The 18,650-nt window shown below is 42.0% G+C and overlaps 1 protein-coding gene and 1 pseudogene across 10 annotated transcripts in view; one reads left to right on the top strand and one right to left on the bottom strand.

Annotated features, from left to right (window-relative positions):
- LOC105294568 (RB-associated KRAB zinc finger protein) overlaps positions 1–16,001 on the top strand; it is a 23,121-nt gene extending 7,120 nt beyond the window's left edge. The window contains exons 2-8 of one of the 10 annotated variants that reach the window (XM_023532796.1): positions 2,159–2,285; positions 2,557–2,652; positions 6,317–8,695; positions 12,118–12,194; positions 12,793–13,719; positions 14,156–14,534; positions 15,001–16,001. In XM_023532796.1, coding sequence (XP_023388564.1) covers positions 2,159–2,285; positions 2,557–2,652; positions 6,317–8,232 — 2,139 coding nt within the window. In that variant the 3' untranslated portion in view covers positions 8,233–8,695; positions 12,118–12,194; positions 12,793–13,719; positions 14,156–14,534; positions 15,001–16,001. Of the gene's footprint in view, positions 1–2,158; positions 2,286–2,556; positions 2,653–4,767; positions 4,905–6,316; positions 10,149–12,117; positions 12,195–12,484; positions 12,680–12,792; positions 14,535–15,000 lie in introns of those variants that run through there. The other 9 variants (XM_023532795.1, XM_023532799.1, XM_023532797.1 and 6 more) reach the window with 9 other exon arrangements.
- Positions 441–559, bottom strand: LOC111742297 (annotated as a pseudogene).
- Positions 16,002–18,650: the final 2,649 nt, after the last annotated feature.

The raw sequence follows: 18,650 nt of genomic DNA, 5'->3' as shown, positions 1-18,650 counted from the left end.
TTTGCTTATCCTCCATTCATCCGTCAGTGGACACTTGGGTTTCTTCCATGTGCTAGCTGTTGGAATAATACTGCTATGAACAAGGGTGTACAAATCTCTCTTTAAGTCCTCGCTTTCAGTTTTTTTGGGTATAGACCCAGAAACGGAATTGCTAGATCATTTGAGAATCCCATTTTTGATTTTTTGAGGAACCACTAAAATGTTTCTACAGCAGCTGCACTATTTTACATTCCCACCCATGGTGCACAAAGGTTCAAATTTCTCTGACACTTGATATTTTCTGGTTTTTGTTTTTGTTTTTAATAGTAGCCATCCTAATGGTTAGGAAATGGTATCTTATATATTTTTTTTGTTTGTTTTTTTGTTTTTTAGGCGAGGCAACCCTTGGTTGACCTCACAGATTGCAAAGACCTTGTCAGCTTACAATCCCTTATTTTTTAAGCCTGTAGCTCCTAGTCTTCCTAGGTGGTCTCCCATCCAAGTACTAACCAGGCCTGACCTTGCTTAGTTTCCAAGATCAGACGGGATCGGACTTGTTCAAGGTGGCATAGCCGGAGGTATCTTATGGTTTTGATTTGCATTTGCTTAATCATTAGTGACATGCAGCATCTTTTCATATGCTTATTGATCATTTGTGTGTCTTCTTTGGAGAAATGTCTTTTCTAAGTCTTTTGCCTATTTTTGAATGGTGGTGTTTTTTGATGTTGTGTTTTAGGTATTCTCTATATAGTCTGGATATTATATTCCTCATCATATATGATTTGGAAATTTTTTCTCCTTTTCCATGGGCTGCCTTCTTTTTCTGTCGATAGTGCCTTATGCACAGAATCTGTAGGCACCCCTCCATTTTGCACCGGTGGCGAGTTGGCAGACAGGTGAAAATGCTCGGGTGCTTTATGTTGAGAGTAGTGTTTAAGAGTTGGCTTTGGGAAAAACACCCATGTCTTACATGGGTAGAGTTGACTGTATGTCCTCGTGTGCCTTGAATTGCACCTGCATTCCTGGTATCCCACCTGCCTTATCATTTGTCCCAGACAGAAGTTTTCCGTTTGCACAGTGACTAAGTGATCACCCTGGTTGTGGAGGCCTGGAGTGTGCTGTGCTCTGCTGTGTTTCTGGCCACAGTGTCCGTAGCCAAAGGTCCTTGCCAGATTCCGCATTCATTGGGCTGCTCTGTGTGCCGGAAACAGGAAGCCGCTCAAGCTGCTCAGACAGGCCTGTGATTGATTTCTCTGTCAGCCAGTCACTGTGCCACTGGGGGACCCCCAGACCCTCTCGACGGGCTCTGTTGGAGAGTCTCCGGTTCCTTTTTTTGTGGCCTACTGCCTGCTGTGTATGAAGTGTTCTCCGCGGCTCTGTTTTCTCATCTACTCTACATCTCATGAATTTTAAGAGGTCCCAGCTGGCCACGTGGCTTCAGTTCCTGCCATTTGCACTTTCTATACCGCCTCATCTTAACCTTAATGCTGTAGAAAACCCCGCTTAATCTGACTGCATAAAATGAAGATAATTTGCTTCTCTTTTGTTAAACCACCCGCCACCTTGTATACATCACTTTAGTAACCCATCGGGTGGGTGTTCATTCAATCAAGAAACATACTCATTGCTGCAAGAATGAGATGTTTGAGATAAAACTTAAATGAAGTAGAAAACTTAGTCATGCCGATAAGCTGGCCTAAGAAGAAGCATCAGAGGGTCAAAGGGCTGACAGTGGAGGAGACCACCAGAGCAGCTGGCCTGGGAGGGAAGGGCATGAAGAGGCAGGGAAGAGGAGGACGAGCCAGCAAAGGCCACTGAAGGAAATGACAGGGAATAAAATGCGTATGTCATTTACGTGGTGTCTCCTTGGCGGGTTATTAGCATTTTGAGAACAAGAGTGATGTTTTACTCATCTTACAGCCCCCAAAACTCAGATACTTCAGTTGTAAAATCAGAACTCAGTTTCTTTTTGGTTTGAGGATTTGTTTTTGTTTGTTTGTTTGTTTTTGACACAACAAGGAACCCAAAGGCCACGTGTTTTTATGTTTGTTTTCCTTCCACAGTCTGTAACACAACAAAGGTAGACAACGTTCAGAGTTGATTTTACCAGGGAGCTTGGTAGGCTCTTGTCCCCATACACCTCCTCCGTGTCACCTAGTCGATCATGTTGTCGTTCCAGGAGCCAGTGTCGTTCCTGGACGTGGCAGTGGACTTCACCCAGGAGGAGTGGCAGCAGCTGGACCCTGTGCAGAGGACAACCTACCGGGACGTGATGCTGGAGAACTACAGCCACCTGGTTGCCTTGGGTGAGGACAGCTGGCTTCCGAGTCGCTGCGATGCAGGAAACTCCAATTTAATGATTTTAACCTTGAGTTTGAAAAAATAGGTGATAAGATCATTTAATTTCCTTTGGGCACCAGGTAAAATACTTGTGTCCCTGCTTCTCCGTCAAAAGGTTCTAATTTTAATACAGCGCGAAACAAGGCGCCATGTTACGCAGCCTACGCGATAGCGCCTTCCACTCAGGTCTGGAGGCCGCATGGCTGGTCCAGGTCCAGCTCCATTTCTCATTCGCAGGGTACGATAGCGCCAAACCAAACGTGATCGTCAAGCTGGAGCAGGGAGAAGAGCCGTGGGTAGCAGAAGGTGACCTCCCATGTCGGAGTCGTCCAGGTGAGCTAGTAGAATGGTCACCCCAGACCTTAGGGAGTGACTGGAGGTGTCTCTGGGCCTCGGATGCCCTTGGTCATGCCGCCAAGGACCCAGACAGCACTGTCTCTCGGGCACGGGTGCACAGGCTTCTTTGTTGGCTTTACATCTGATGTACCTTTGTAGAGACGCACCGGGCCGACGAGAACTGAGGGCTCTTGCCTTCCCCACTCCCCGTTACCACAGATGGCCTTGGTTTCTGGGCATTCAGAAGTCTGACAGAAAAACTTACTCGAGACTTTCATCTTCATTCTATTTTCTGTTTTCTCTCCTTCCTTTCTTTGAAATGCCGCTGGTTTGTGTTTTTCTCCCAGTGTCAGTCCCTTCAGGCAGATGCCAGCACCCCGTCCCCTCCCTGAGGGGACGAGGCCAGTCGCTGCCTCGCTGAGGTGTGCGCTTGCACTTTGTTTGGAGGCGCTACTCACTGTTCTAGAGGTGCATTTGGTGGTGCAGCACTAGCCGGCCATCCTTTCCCCTCAAGTGCTCATCCATCTCTGTCCGTCCATCCCTGTGTCCACAGTACACGTTCGAGAAGTGTTTATATCGTCAGTGAGTTTGCCTCATTCTCTTGCCTTCCTCAGAAGTGCCCCCTACTTTCTACTTCTTTACTCTTCTTCGTATCCCTTAAAAGGGTTCACCTAGTCTCAACTTTTAGGACTTTTTAATTCGTGTTTATGCTGCTCATCCAAATCGATATGTAACGCCTTTACCCTGGAGTCTAGTTGACTAGTTTTCCTGACAGGTGACAGTGCCAGCAAAAATAGGCCACTTCCGTCCTTTTTCCTTCCTTCCCTCTTTTCCTCCCTCCCTCCTTCCTTCTTTCCTTCTTAGAATGAACTTTCCCAAATCACAAGTTCTGTGCATCTTCCCCGCATCCTTTTATTTATTACATGTACTTATTTTCTCCCTGTTGGTTTTTTTTTTTTTATTTTTTATTTTTTTGTCTTTTGTGTAATGTCTTCAGAATCTTCTGCATATTCTTAGCTTCTTCTGGCATCAACGTAAACAACATTTTCTCATACCTAAATTACAATGAATTCTATTTAAATTGCAAAATTTGTTCTTCTGAAGTATCCAGTTGATCTAATCATCAGGCTGACAAGATGAGGCTATAACTTGTCCCGCATGATGTGGCGCAGTGTTGGTGATCAAAATTAAAGTCTTCTTTTTGCCCGTTCTCGTGTTAAATTCCTTTTGGTCTAGATTTCTAAATGTCTTCTGTTCAGGCTGTCATTGTCTCTTTCTTTGGTGTGAACTTTTCTTGTCCAGATTATACATTTTCCTTCCTCCCTCCCTCCCCCACTTCCTTCCTTAATTGTAATAAAAATCATAACTTAAGAATTACCATTTGGACCATTTTTAAATGTGCAGTTCAGTGACGTTAACTATATTCACATTGTTGTGTAACAAAACCTCTAGAACTTTATTCTTTAAATTTGAGCTTAAAAGTTCCTCTCCTATCTGGCTTCCTTCATTACTCATTCACTGCACCAGTTTCCCTGAATATCCATTCCACTCGGTGATTGTTACCCCAAAAGTAAGATGTGATTTTAGATGGTATAGTCTGAATGTGATGGCATGCGTTTGTTGCTTGAGCTTTGTTTCCCTACCTGAATTATAATCTTCCAAAGAGGAAGGATTTTTTGACTCTTGTGACTTGTACAGAAGACACTCAGCAGATTTTTCATTGACTAACTGAGGAGCTAGGTAAATGCAAGACCTTTATCATTCATCCATTCAGAGAGAATTTATTCTGAACTATAAATTCTGATAAAGCAGGGCTTAGGATGGAATCCAAAAGCACCCCATTTGATCAGATTAGGAGCTATAATTTCCAATCACGGAAAGATTCAAAGAAAAAAAAAACAGACATATTTTCCATAAGCATAGGTTTTAGTTGGGAATGAAGAGCACAGCTGCATGAACTAGTTTAAAATTCAGCTTTCACAAGGAACACTTACATTCAAATACATGTTATACAACTTTCTGTTAAAGCTATTTTAAAATTTAAGGGAAGGAGACCTTCAACAAGCTTGGAAGAGATTTGATAAATATTTTAACGCTTCCTTCAAAATATAGATAGATTTTGAGAAGTCGCACTGCGTGGACGAGAACATGAGCACAGACTCGTGGTAGAGCACGCCGAGGCTTCCTGGAGCGAAGGTCGTCTGGGAAGATGAGTGCAATGCTAGTTTGAGTATATATTGTGAATCTAGGTAATGAAAAATCTTATTGGTGAATGGTAACTTATCTTATTTCCTGTTCATATTCGGGGCTTTGGGGCATAGGATGTTGATTTCTGCACACAGAACCGTCAGTGTCACACTGAAGGTGGATGAGAGCACCTAACGATAGTTTAGGAGATTGAAAATTTTGTAAGATATGTAGATAAAGTTAATATCGTATAGACGGCCTTAGGAATCTGATATTTAAGGTTTTATAACAAATGAAACCCAAGAGTATGGGAACTCTTGTTTGTGTTCAGAATTAAGCTATAGTGTTGTGTCAAAGACATGACTAGTTTTAGGAAATTTGGGTCAGAAAGTTAATGGCAAAACCTAATGAGCTTTTGTTTTGTGTTACAAACTCTTCTAAGCAGATTACACGTGCTAACTAAATTCTTTCCCGATCCTCTGACTGAAGCACTGTTGTCCACATTTCCGATGTGTGAAACTACATCACAGTTGAATTACTCACCCAAGGTCTCCCAGCCTGTAACGTATTTGAGTTGGGCTCCCAGTGCTCTAACCATGGTGCTCTGTTGTTCAGCTGGTGTTAAATTAGACTATCAGGACACTTTAAAGAGCTGATCTTATTAGAAAGCTCTCTTGCTGTCTGGTCTGTCCTAATATCTTTCTGACATTAATGTGCCTGGGACTCTTCCAGGTGAATGCGAGTTGAGACTAAAGAGTGGGAGCCCTGGTTGTGGGATTGTCTCTAAACATAAGGGAATTGGAGCTTTTAGAATATTTATTTGGATTTATGTGCAGAACAGAAAGGCAAAGATTTTGGGTTTATGCTAGTGATGATGTTACTATGGTAATCTTGTTATGAAGTGATATCTTACAGTTTAATGTAAATTGTAATTTATCAGATAAATTGTAATCTAATAGATATATTGTAATTTATTCTCCTAAACGTAAACCATACTCAAAAATTTGAATATACCTCCTGTAATTGTTCTTGTTCTCTCCCTGACCCCATTTACTTTGAGTCTTCCAATTTCTTCCTGGATCTAGCACTCTTTCAATGGCTCTGTCCTCTGCTCATCATTTTCTGTATTTGCTTTACCTTTTCTACGAAAGTTTTGAACATATTTATAAATAACAAAGGTACTTGTGCTCAATGTCAATTTATTCTCCCGATTTCCAGTAGTGCTGACTCCTGTCCCACCCTCATCTCTTCGCCATGCTTCCCTCAGCCACAGCAGTGTGTGTGTGTGTTTCCGTTTGTCTGTTTTGTATGACAAATCAAGGGGTAAAGAGGACTATATACTTTTTTTTTTTAATTTGTGGAGATTGTGGAGAAAAGCCCACATCAACCCCAAAATAGGGCACTCGAGTACCACGTCCATTTTATAGCTGGTGTGTTCGGATTAACAAGTTCGTTTAATTTTATTTCTTTATAGAAGAAGTCTGGCAAGTTGATGACATGATAGACAGAATCCAAGGAAATGGAGATGAATGTTCAAGGCAAGCTGTTTATCTCAACAACAAAACCCTGACTGAGGAGAGAGAGAATGCATTTGAAAAAAATTATAATGCAGAAACAAGCCCTATTCCTTCAAGCATATCTCATAATTGTGTCTCATGTGGAAAGCATTTAGAATCTACTTCAGAATTAATTATTAGTGATGGAAGCTATGCAAGAAAGAAGCCTGATGAGTGTACTGAATGTGGGAAAACTTATCATGGAGAGAAATCCTATGAATTTAGTCAAAATGGGGAAGGCTATTCTCAAAGCGAAGAAGGTATTCTTCAGAAAATTAATATTTTGGAGAAACCATTTGAATATAATGAATGCATGGAGGCCTTAGACAATGAAGCTGTTTTCATTACCCCTAAGAGAGATTATACGGGGGAGAAGCCCTATGAGTGGAATGATTCTGGATCAGAGTTCCTCCAGATGTCAAACTTTAATGTGTACCAGAGATCACAAATGGAATTAAAGCCCTTTGAATGCAGGGAATGTGGAAAATCCTTCTGTAAAAAGTCAAAATTTATTATACATCAGAGGGCTCACACAGGAGAGAAACCTTATGAATGTAATGTGTGTGGGAAATCCTTCAGCCAAAAGGGAACCCTCACAGTACATCGGAGATCACACTTAGAGGAGAAGCCCTATAAATGTAATGAGTGTGGGAAAACCTTCTGTCAGAAGTTACATCTCACGCAGCATCTGAGAACGCACTCAGGAGAGAAGCCCTATGAATGTAATGAATGTGGGAAGACCTTCTGCCAGAAGACACACCTCACTCTACACCAGAGGAATCATTCAGGAGAGAGGCCATATCCATGTAATGAATGTGGGAAGTCATTCTCCCGCAAGTCAGCCCTCAGTGACCATCAGAGAACGCATACAGGAGAGAAACTTTATAAATGTAATGAATGTGGGAAATCCTACTACCGAAAATCTACCCTTATTACACATCAGAGAACACACACAGGAGAGAAACCCTATCAGTGCAGTGAGTGTGGAAAATTCTTTTCTCGGGTATCGTACCTTACTATCCATTATAGAAGTCATTTAGAAGAGAAGCCCTATGAATGTAATGAATGTGGCAAAACCTTCAATTTAAATTCAGCCTTTATTAGACATCGGAAAGTACACACAGATGAGAAACCCCATGAATGTAGTGAATGTGGAAAGTTCTCTCAGTTCTCATATTTCACTGACCATCGTACAACTCCTTTAGGAGAAAAACCCTATGAATGTAGTGAATGTGGGAAACCCTTTCTTGAAAATTCAGCATTTGATGGGCACCAGTCACTTCCAAAAGGGGAAAAATCCTATGAATGTAATATATGTGGAAAATTGTTCTCTGAGTTGTCATACTACACGGTACATTATAGAAGTCATTCAGAAGAGAAGCCCTACGGATGTAACGAATGTGGAAAAACCTTCTCCCATAATTCATCCCTCTTCAGACATCAGAGGGTACATACAGGAGAGAAACCTTATGAGTGTTATGAATGTGGAAAGTTCTTCTCTCAGAAGTCATATCTCACTATACATCATAGAATTCATTCTGGAGAGAAACCCTATGAATGTAGTAAATGTGGAAAAGTCTTCTCTCGGATGTCAAACCTGACCGTACACTACCGAAGCCATTCAGGAGAGAAACCCTATGAATGTAATGAATGTGGGAAAGTCTTTTCTCAGAAGTCGTACCTCACTGTACATTACAGAACTCATTCAGGAGAGAAGCCCTATGAATGTAATGAATGTGGGAAAAAATTCCACCACAGATCAGCCTTCAATAGCCATCAGAGAATTCATAGGAGAGGCAATATAAATGTACTTGATGTGGGAAGTCTCCTGTGAAGTGAAATCTCATTTTAGAAAACCCTCTGAATACAATGATTTGAAGTCATATGTCATGGGATGAGAGTTCATGTTTCTGAATGGGGAGAGAGGCATTTAGGCATTAGATTCATTTTAACCTGAATTTTCACAGAGAGGAGTCCCTCAGAAAGCAACAAGAAGCAAAACCTTCAACAAGACCCTACAACTCGTTGGACACTAGATAATTTTTACAAGAGAAACTTTATAAATATTTAATATTTATTTTGGATTCAAGTCGTATTTACATATCAGGGAATCATACCAAGGCAAAATCTGTTAAAGTGATAAATGTGGAAAAATGTATTGCCTTGGAAATTGTTATACTAAAAGCCATATTTCTGATGTAAAGTCACATGTTTATAAGAAAGATTTCAGAAGTTATCAGCTCTGAATAAACCTTCATTGTATAAAATGAAGTTTCAGATCATCAGGAGTTGATGAGGTCAGTAGCATTAAATACCTATATGGAAGTTTCTATTGTTTTTAAAATGCAATCTAACAATTCTATGCAAGTTTGGATTTGAATAATTCGTGAAAAGACAGTATTCTCATTTGAATATTAAGATGGCAAAACATACCAACCCAAGATATATTGTTGGTGAGCTGTTTGACAGGTACAAAATAGTTAAATACATAATTTCCTATTCTTTAGAGACATTTACAAACGGATTTCTAATAAATGCCTCATCAATAGAGGAGACTGATTTTTGTATTTTCAACTTCATTTGAGCAAAAAAAGATTTTAAAACATGCTATTTTCATAAATTATGCATAGGTAATTTGGAACTAAATCTTTTTCAATGACAAAGGACAATTGTATTAATTTTCTATCAAATATGCTCAGCTCCCTTAGCACTCTTGTTTTTTAACCTATAAGTTTGTGCAGTGCGCCAATATTATGTAATTCAGAACTTTTATCTGTATTTTAATATGAACAGTGTCATTATTTTGTGCACTGCCCCTTATTCCCAGTATTTTGGAACAAATTAATACAAGTTCCCAGGAGACATTTTTGAGTGATTAACTCGATGTCATTTCACCCCTCTTTTTTTGCTGGAAAAATTTGAGTATCTGTCATTTCTTTACATGATTCAGAGGGTAAATCCTGATTAATCTAAACCAATCATGATAATTTCATTCTGATTGTTGGCAATTTTTATATGCGTCATGTGACCCAGTCCTGGGCAAACAAAAATGATCAAATGTGTCTTACTCCAGGAATATGAGTGTTTGTTTTAGTTATTGTTTAAAAAAATCACTGTAATACCTCACTTGAAGAAAAGTAATCTAAGGGGCAGGAAACTAATATAGTAAAATCACCATCCATTTATATTCTTAATAAACTATAGATAGGAACTTTCTTAATTGGATAAAGAGTATTTTAAACTATAATCAACAGCATACCTAATGGCGAAATATTGAAAATTTCTCCCAAGATCAAAAAAATAGACAATGATACCTGCTATTACTAATTTTATTCAGTACTGTGCAGAAGGATCTAACCAGGAAAGTAGGGGGAGAAAAACAATCAAAAGACATAAAGGATCAGAAAGAATTAAAATTCTTATTTGCAGATGACATGATTTTGTACATAGAAAATTCTGAGGAATATACAGGTAATTCGATTTAATGAATAAATTTAACAAGGTCACCACATAGTTCATTATGAAGAAATTGGTTTTTTTAAATATACCAGCAATGAACAGAGAAAATGAAAAATTGAAAAGCAATACCACTTGAATAACATAAAAAATCCTCAAGTGCCTAGGGAAAAAAATTAACCATGTTTTCAAGAAATTTATCCAGGAAAAAAAAAAACCAAAAAACAATTACAAAACCGAGAGGGACATATTTTGTTCATGGATTCCAGGACAATCTTTAAAGATATCAATTCATATATTAAGTGCAATGTTAAAGTCCTAGTACTTTAAATGAAATTTAGCTAATTCTAAAATTCATGTGAAAATTCAAAAGACCAGTAATAGTCAAGGCCATATGCTAGAATAGACAGAGCAAGAGGTCTTATATTGCCAGATACCAAGACTTGCAGTAAAGCCATAGTAGTTATGATGGTGCGATACTGGCACAGAGATAAGTTGACCAGGGGACAGAACAGATTCCAGAAACACCCATATATAATACTGTCAGTGGATTTCCAATGAAAGTGAAAGTGCAGTGTCATTCAGGAAAAGATGTTCTTTCCAATAAATGCTCTTTTATATTTCATAATTTGATAGAAAATAGAAAAATCAATTGAGATGAATTGCAGATCTAAATACAAACTACAAAACAAAGCTATACAAAGGAAACTTAGGAAACTGTAACCTTATAGACAAAATTTTCTTAAGACTCAAAAAGTACTAAACCATAAAATAGAATGTGTTCATTTGGATTTATTAGGTTTTAAAATTTATCTAAAAGACACCATTAAGAAATCAAGCAAACCGCAGAGGGGGCAGATATTCACAGTACGTACATGTGACCAAAAGCCTGAGTGTGCAAGGGCCAGTGTGTGTTTCTGGTAAGGGGCCAGGCAGTATTTGGGGCTTTGCAGGCTACACAGCCTCTGTCACAGCTACTCAGCTTTGCCATTGTTTGGTGAAAACCATATACCACAACAGATGAACGTGGCTATGTCCCAATAAAAATTTATTCACAAACACTGGTGGCAGTCTGGATTTGGCCTGCAGGCCATAGTTGCTGACCCCTGATCTAAACTATAAAAAGAACACCTACAAATCAAGAAAATAGGAAGTGAGTTAAAGTCTTGGCCATCCACTTCACAAAAGAGGATATCCAGATGGCCAAGAAACATGAAAAGGTATGTTAATTTTTATTGGCGATTTGGGAAATGGAAATTCTCAGGATACCATGTGGTTCTACACTCACTGAAATGGTTAGAATGAAAAGCACGAAAAATCAAGTTTTGGCAAGAAAGTAAGCAACAGGAAGTCTACACTGCTGATGATGTTGCCAGTTGATAATCATTTTGGAAAGCTGGCACTTAAAGTTTAACGTGTATACCTTTGGACCCAAAGCTAGCAGAAACGCTTGTATGTATCCATCATACACGCATACGGCCACCAAAGGACATGTGCCAGAACATTCATAATGTAAAATGGCAAAACAAATATCTGAAGGCACGTGCGCAGTAAATGAACGTAAGTGATATGTTTCCACTACAGAATACTGGAAAGCAAAGAGAATGAATTAATAATACAGCTCAATTTCACAGACAGTGCTGAATGAAGGAATCCAGACACACAAGCCAACCGTACATGATCCCATCTATGTGCAGTGTAAGAACAGGCAAAACTTGTCTATGCAGTGAGAAATCAGGATGGTGATCAACCTTGGCAAAGGCTGAACAGGGGTAATTTAACTGGTGCTGGTAATATTTCTGAATCTGGGTGCTGAATATCTGAGTGTTCTGAGTGGATAAACACCTTAAGTGTTTATAAACACCTTAAGATAAAAACACTTAAGGTGTTTTTCTGCATGTATATTATACTTTCATAAAGTTTCTTTTTAAATCACAAATGTCTACCATTTTTGTTGCTCCACAGTCTTTTGCCATATTTTTCTAGGTGTGTATAAATATGCTACCTACCTAACAGGAACTAAGTGGTAGATTTTGCATAATTCTGTGCAGGAAATACTCTTTATAGTAGTTTTAATGGTAACTGCTAACATTTCCTACACTGTGACCTTAAAGCTTAATATAATGTATATTTTAAGTAAAATATTTGAAAGGTGATGGGGCCATTGCATATTTTGTCATCCTACCCTTTTGCATATATAAACTGGTCTGCACTGCCTCTTCAATAAAGAACTAATGTGTATAAACATTTCATATTTTCTCAGACAAATTGTTTTTCAAATTTCCGAATTCGGGGTGCATCTTAACCATTATCCTATCACAGAGGTGACCTTTCTTCGAGGTAAGTAAATATAATGGTGAGTTTGATTTGATGAAAAATTATATTGAAAAGTTTTCAGGTAATCCTCTCAGCAGATGTAATCTACACAGTTAACAGCAGCAATATGAGAAAGGAAACAGTTAACTACGACTTTGCACCGTAAAAAATAAAGCACTTGGCAAAAAATAAAGCGCTTGGCGTTGGGAGGGGGTGGGAACTGGCCGTGCTTATGGCACAGCAGGGGCGAATCATGACGTGATGGAGCAGACTGTGTGTGCTTGATTTTATTTCACCTTTCTACTCCACTGAAGGGTGAACAGATTTACAATGCCCTGCTGGCTAGGGCGGGGTAATCGGAATTGGATGGGACTTGGAGGCGCAGTCCCCCGCATTGGCTGCCTGTTCTCTCCACTGGGCCTAACCACCATGCAGGTGGTCAGGCAGGGCTGCGACTCCCTGGCACACAGCCCACTCCTCATCTTATATCTACTACTGCTCAACTTGGGGTTAGTTAACTTTCCGATTTTTCTCTAAAATCTCCTAAATAGGTAAAGACATTAATGCAATCCACTTATACCTGAGGGCAAAAATTCACCCAGTGTTCCTTATTCCATCCCAGATTATACCCGGATGTGTCGTTCAAGCAACTAAGCCCTTGAAAGGGGGAAAATGTAGGACATGTAGCGCCACAGTGCTACAGGACTCCCCAAACAAAGTTATGGGATGGCCACAAAGAAATGCAACAAAACACATAATCCTCTCCACAGTGATAATCACGACCAAAAAATGCCCCCTCACATTAAAGAAATCAAACTCCTGTAGTTCTATCAAATTGGTGAACTGCCATTGAATTGCTCTTGTGAGCAAAGGGTGTGGAATGCAAGTCATGTCAAAAATCCTGAGGAAAGAGAGGACAGCTGTCTCGGTGGCATCCGGGAGCGCAGAAACTGGCGCAAAGAGCGTGGCATCTGCTGAGCCAAACTTCGAAATGTTTTCTTTCCTCCACACATCACCCAAGTCCGACCGTCACCGGCCCTGCTCAGTCGGTGGGACAGGCAAGCAAGCGCTCAGCTCAGTGCTGCCAGGACACCCGGGCCTGGCGGGCGTGAGAACGAGAGCACACAGCTGGCGTTCCGCCATGCCCTTGAAGCTAAGCTTTCGCACCAACAGAAGAAATTTGATATGTTTTAGTGACAACTTGAAGAAAGAGAAATTTTTTGGAGCATGATTATCCGGGAGAAGTGGACAAACGTGTGTCATCGGTCCCAGCTTCAATGCATTTTTGTCCTGGGATACATGTGTCCTCCGTAAACCCACACTGAAAAGCGTGATGGCCCTTTCCTCCAGCCAAGATTGCAGGAAGTCCCAGGAGAAACCAAATTATGGCAGAAAGACATCAGGAATTCAGCACTGAAAACAGAGCTACCTGTGCTGAATAAACACCCTCAAATGAATGTATTGGTAACATGAAGTAGAAATAAACAGTTAAAAAGGGAAATATGTAGTAGAAACAAAGATTCATGTGATTTGTCACTCGGTTCCCAAGGTAACATTTTTTTCTGCTAATAATATTTCTAATATTGTGATGTGGCATCAGATGAGGAAAAAATTCAGGTTAGGTGAGCCCATAATCAGTGAGCCGGGAGATGGTGTGTAGGAAAGAGCTTTTGCAGGAGGCTTCAGAAAGAATAAAATGTGGCATGAAAAAGGGTAGAAGTAGACATTTCCTCGAGATACCAGGAATCTCCAAGTGGGGAAAACTCCATAAATGAACGGAAGAAGCTGAGCGAGGGAGAAAGTGACTTAATTTCATATGAAAAAAACCAAAGTGACTGATAAAGAACAATTGGTCCTCCAAAAAGGAAAGATATGGAAACAACCATCTTTTTAAAATAAAATTTAATAATATTAAAGATAAAATTTTGTAAGTTCCAATAAAGAGGCAATCACTCAAAAGCTAATATCTCAACTTCTACTTTTAGCTATTTTGGAGTAACAGCAACCAGGTTTACCTGTACAACTAACTGGACAAAATGATTGAATTGACGGACATTGGACATCAGCTGCGGGACTGTGACCCCTGAGAGAAGAGAAACAAAGTGATCCCTGTGATTGCCCCAGCCTTACTTCCTGGAGGGACTTTCCAGGCCACAGTGCAGGGACGGGCACCCCAAACGGCGGGATGGTCGTCTGAGTTGAGAATTCAGGAGGCCAAGGAGCTAGAGAGCACAGGACGGAGTGCCCAACAGGAGAGAGTTGCGTGGAGCTTCATGATCATGACACATGAGAAGCCCCAAACTCAGGGGTTCTGGGACCACTTCCGGGGCCTCAATTCAGGATCTGGAAAGAGGGACAAGGCAGGTAAGTCTCCAGGGGACTTGCTCAACAAACAGAGGCTTGGCTCTGGCTTACGGGCGTGGCAAGTCCCTGGAGACTTGCTCCGACTAGAGGTGTTGTCAAAGTGGGCGTGGCCGTCGTGGAGGGTCTGTGAGGTGTAACGGGGCGGGGCTCGGGCCGGGGCGTGGCCAGCATTGGGGGCGGGGCTTGGGCTCGAGTAGGTCTCTAGAGCTCCAGGGGCCCATCGGGCAACGGTCTGCATCTAACAGTCTTTGGGGAGCCGGAGTCTGGTGACCGGGCCGTGGGCAGGTGAAAACAGGCTGAGGCCTGGGAGTAAGTGGCCGGCCTCTGGGGCGGTGGGCCTGGCACACGGAAGGGGAAGGAGGGGCCGGAAGAGGGGCCGTAGAGGGTTGGGCAGTGTGGGAAGAGGTGCCCAGACCAAGGGCGGGGCCTCTGACGGTGCACCTGTCCACCCCTGGCCCCCTCCCAGCAGCCCTGCCTGCCGAGCCATGTGGCGCCCGCTGGTCCTGCTGCTGCTGCTGCTGCTTCCTGTCAACCCCGTCCCCACCGCTGCTGCTGCCCCCATCCTCGATGCCAAAGTCCAGGACAGCCTGCAGAGCCTAGGTTGCAACCGCCTATTGTTGGAGGTCGGGGTGGGGGAGGGAGGAGGAGGACAGACAGGAGGGCTGGGGGCAGACAGCGAGAGAGGAAGTCAGAGGGGCCCAGAGGAAGGGAAAGACGAGACAGATGCAGGGAGGGGGCTGGCGGGACCGAGAGAGAAATACAGCATGACAGGTGAGGGGGTGGAATAGAGAAGGCAGGAACCCAGAAAAGAACTGGAGGCAGGTGGAGGAGATGGACTCGTTCGGCCCTGAAAGTCAGAGGCTGGACAGGGAAGGGTGTGAGAGGGACAGCCAACGCCCGGACCACCTCCTGCGAGCCTCCCTCTCCCTCGGACCTGCTGTGGGGCAGGGACGGCTGCCTCGTGAACCTCGGCACCTCCCCAGAACTGCCACGCCCCAGAGGACCAGGGGTGCTGGCTGGGGAGCAGCGCGCCTTCCAGCTCGCACCAGGAAGCCCCTCCTGTAGCCCTACTTGTTCTTCACCAGGTGCCCAAAGTGGAGGAGACAAGACGGTGTGGACGGCTGCAGATCCAGTCCCCAATTCTGGCTGTCCTCCTGGGTCATGAGGTGGCTGCCGTGGCAGTGCAGCCCGGAAGCCTGGGAGTCAGGCCTCTGGCTCCGTGAGAAGCATCCGTGGCTACAGGCCATCTGCGACAGGCTCCTCAAGGGGACCCCGAGGCAGGGGGACCTGGAACCTCCCCTGCCCCAAACACCCCATCCCTAAAACCCACTTCTTGTCCCTCCCCAGACTCAGCATCAACCACAATGGCTGGGGGTGGGCATTAGAGCACTGGCAGGGGACAGACATGTACCCTCACCAGACCCCTGCCCCAGCTCCATTTAAAAATAAAGTTCTTTCTTAAGGCCAGCTGTGCTGTTTCCTCTCACCACCGGCCCCCATCTCCTGGCCAAATAAATACGGTTTCTTTACTTCGACCTAATTCTTTTCACGAGCTCCTGAGGCAGGGGAGGGTGGCTTAGGAATTAGACACGTGGTGAGACGCCCCCCACCAACCATGCTCCAGCTGCTTAAAATAGCTTAGAGAGGTCACGATGAAGGTCATCTTGAGTCAAAGCTTCCCGTCCAGGAGAAGCTGGCACAGTGGGTCTGGTCTCCTGAATCTTGTCATAAAGACTTCAGAAAATGGTCCCCTGAAGTTCTGGCCGTTGCCTTGAGAGAGTCCCTTGGAATGGGGCGGACTCATCCCTCTTGAGACTCACGGGGTGGTGGGGTCTCCCTCTCTCCACTGATTTTCCTGTGGAGATGGATGCCCCCTCTGTGGGCTAAGGTCACCGTAAGGGAATGGAGGCTTCAGATCACTTCCGCTTCCCTGTCCCCCGAACTCGCTGGTACCCACGGCCACTGACTTCTAGGTCATTGGCAAGCAGCTCTTCAGTGCAGTTGTGGCATCAGCTGCATCTCTATGCCGTTTCCACTAACGAATTCCTATTTGCTCTACATCTGCTCCCATCGACTATCCTTGGGATGCGTGCTGCCCACTTAACTGAGAACGAGGTGACAAAGATTCGATTATTTCTCAAAGTGGTTTTCAACACTGATGGATAAATTAGGATCTGGAAAAATCTTATGCCATGGGCAGCACTTGTCTCCCACGCCTCATGTTTCCAGAAAAGGGTGGTCACACCAGACACAAAAGAATATGTACTCTGGAGTTCAAAAACAAACCAAACTCATACATGGTGGTAACACACAGAATACTAGTTTCCTTTAGGGAAGAAAGAAGGCAATGGTGGCGAGGCGGGGGGGAATGAAGAGGGTTTCTGGGGTTCTGGTAATAATCTATTTTTTCACTTTCTGAAATTTCATCCAACTGCACTATTATTTTGTGCACTTCTGTAAGTCTATTATATGTAAATTATGTTTATTTTTTAAATGATGACATGGTAAAAATAGATTCCTACCCCACATCTTACAGGATAAATTGCATATGGATTAAACATTTAATTGGTAATAAATAAATAAACAAACCATAAGTGTTTAAGAAGAAAACATAGGTGAATATTTTTTTATTTAGAGTATGGATGGTCTTTCAAGTATAATGTGCAAACCAAAAACTATAAAAAAAAAGATAAGTCTGACTACACTGAAACTTAAAATTTCTCCATGACAAAACCCATTATAAACATCAGAAGAGAAATATCAAACTGGGAAATTAAAAACTACTTATAATCAGCAAGAAAAAGAGCCAAAGGCAAACAAAAAAATGAGAAAGTATGAATAATCAGTGCAAAAAAAATGCAAACATCTTTAAAAAATATGAAAAGGTCAGCTTCACTCATAGAGAAGCACGAATTAAAATTTTACTGAGACACCGCATTCCTATCCCATCATCAATGACAAAACAATCTTACTACTGTATTGATGAAGTGTGGAGAAACAGGTATTTTCCTATATTCCAGATGGGAACACAAAGTTCTATAATAACTATGGAGAGTAATATATCAACAACCAATAAAATAACTAAGAAAAATTTAAATGAATAGACCCTTTGACCTACTAATTGTACACATGCCAAAAAACACAAGGACATGGATATGCAGTCTTTATTGTAAGAGCCAAAGATCAGAAACCATCTCAATGTCCTTCAACAGGGACTTGTTAAGTCAATGACGGCACCTACGTATGATGGGATGTGATACGACATGATGAAGAATGAGGGCACACTCCGTTGCACCGAGGCAGTACAGGACAGTCAGGGACTGCACGGCAGAGTGGATGAAAGCATGGACACACTACCCTCTCAGCTGTGTGACCATGGTCAAGTCACTCCACATCTTCATGCCTTCTGGTGATAATAGTACCTACACAGGATTATTGTGAGGATCGAACAGATTAATATTTTTCTATCACCTTAGAACAGTGTCTGGTAGATCGTAAACCTACATAAGTGTTTGTTAAAGAAACTAAAAATATACCAATGTAGAATGATTTCCAAGATATACTGCTAAGTGAAAGAGGACATATACATAATAATTACAGGCCACTGCTAATATTCTGCCCATCAAAAATAGCAAATAACGAATACTTGTGCATACTATCCTGTATATACCTAGAATATCATTTTGAGGAGAAATACAAACCTGATAAAAGCTGTTGCTTCTGGGTGAATGTGGAGGCAAGGTTCTTGGGCTAGGCTAAACTTTTGTGCCCTTTGAATTTTGAACCGGGCATTTTATATTTTAAAAAATAACACTTGAAATAGGCAGTTAAGGAGACTATGTAGCACATGGAAAATGTGTATAATTCACTATTGAATGGGAACAGCAGGATACAAAATTATATACTGCAACACCATCATTTTCTCTGCAAATGGGCAGTGAGAACACAAGAATTATCTGTTGTCGAGTTTTACTGTTCAGCACTTTGGAGTATTTTCCAGTAATGATGATGATGGTGGTGGTGATGATGACAGTGATGATGGTGATGATGGTGGTGATGGTGATGATGATGGTGATGGTAATGGTGGTGATGATGGTGGTGATGGTGATGATGATG

Source organism: Pteropus vampyrus, unplaced genomic scaffold (assembly GCF_000151845.1).
Source record: "Pteropus vampyrus isolate Shadow unplaced genomic scaffold, Pvam_2.0 Scaffold90, whole genome shotgun sequence".
Lineage (NCBI taxonomy): Eukaryota > Metazoa > Chordata > Mammalia > Chiroptera > Pteropodidae > Pteropus > Pteropus vampyrus.
Note: the sequence above shows the minus strand (reverse complement) of the source record. Positions and strands in the feature narration are given on the sequence as shown.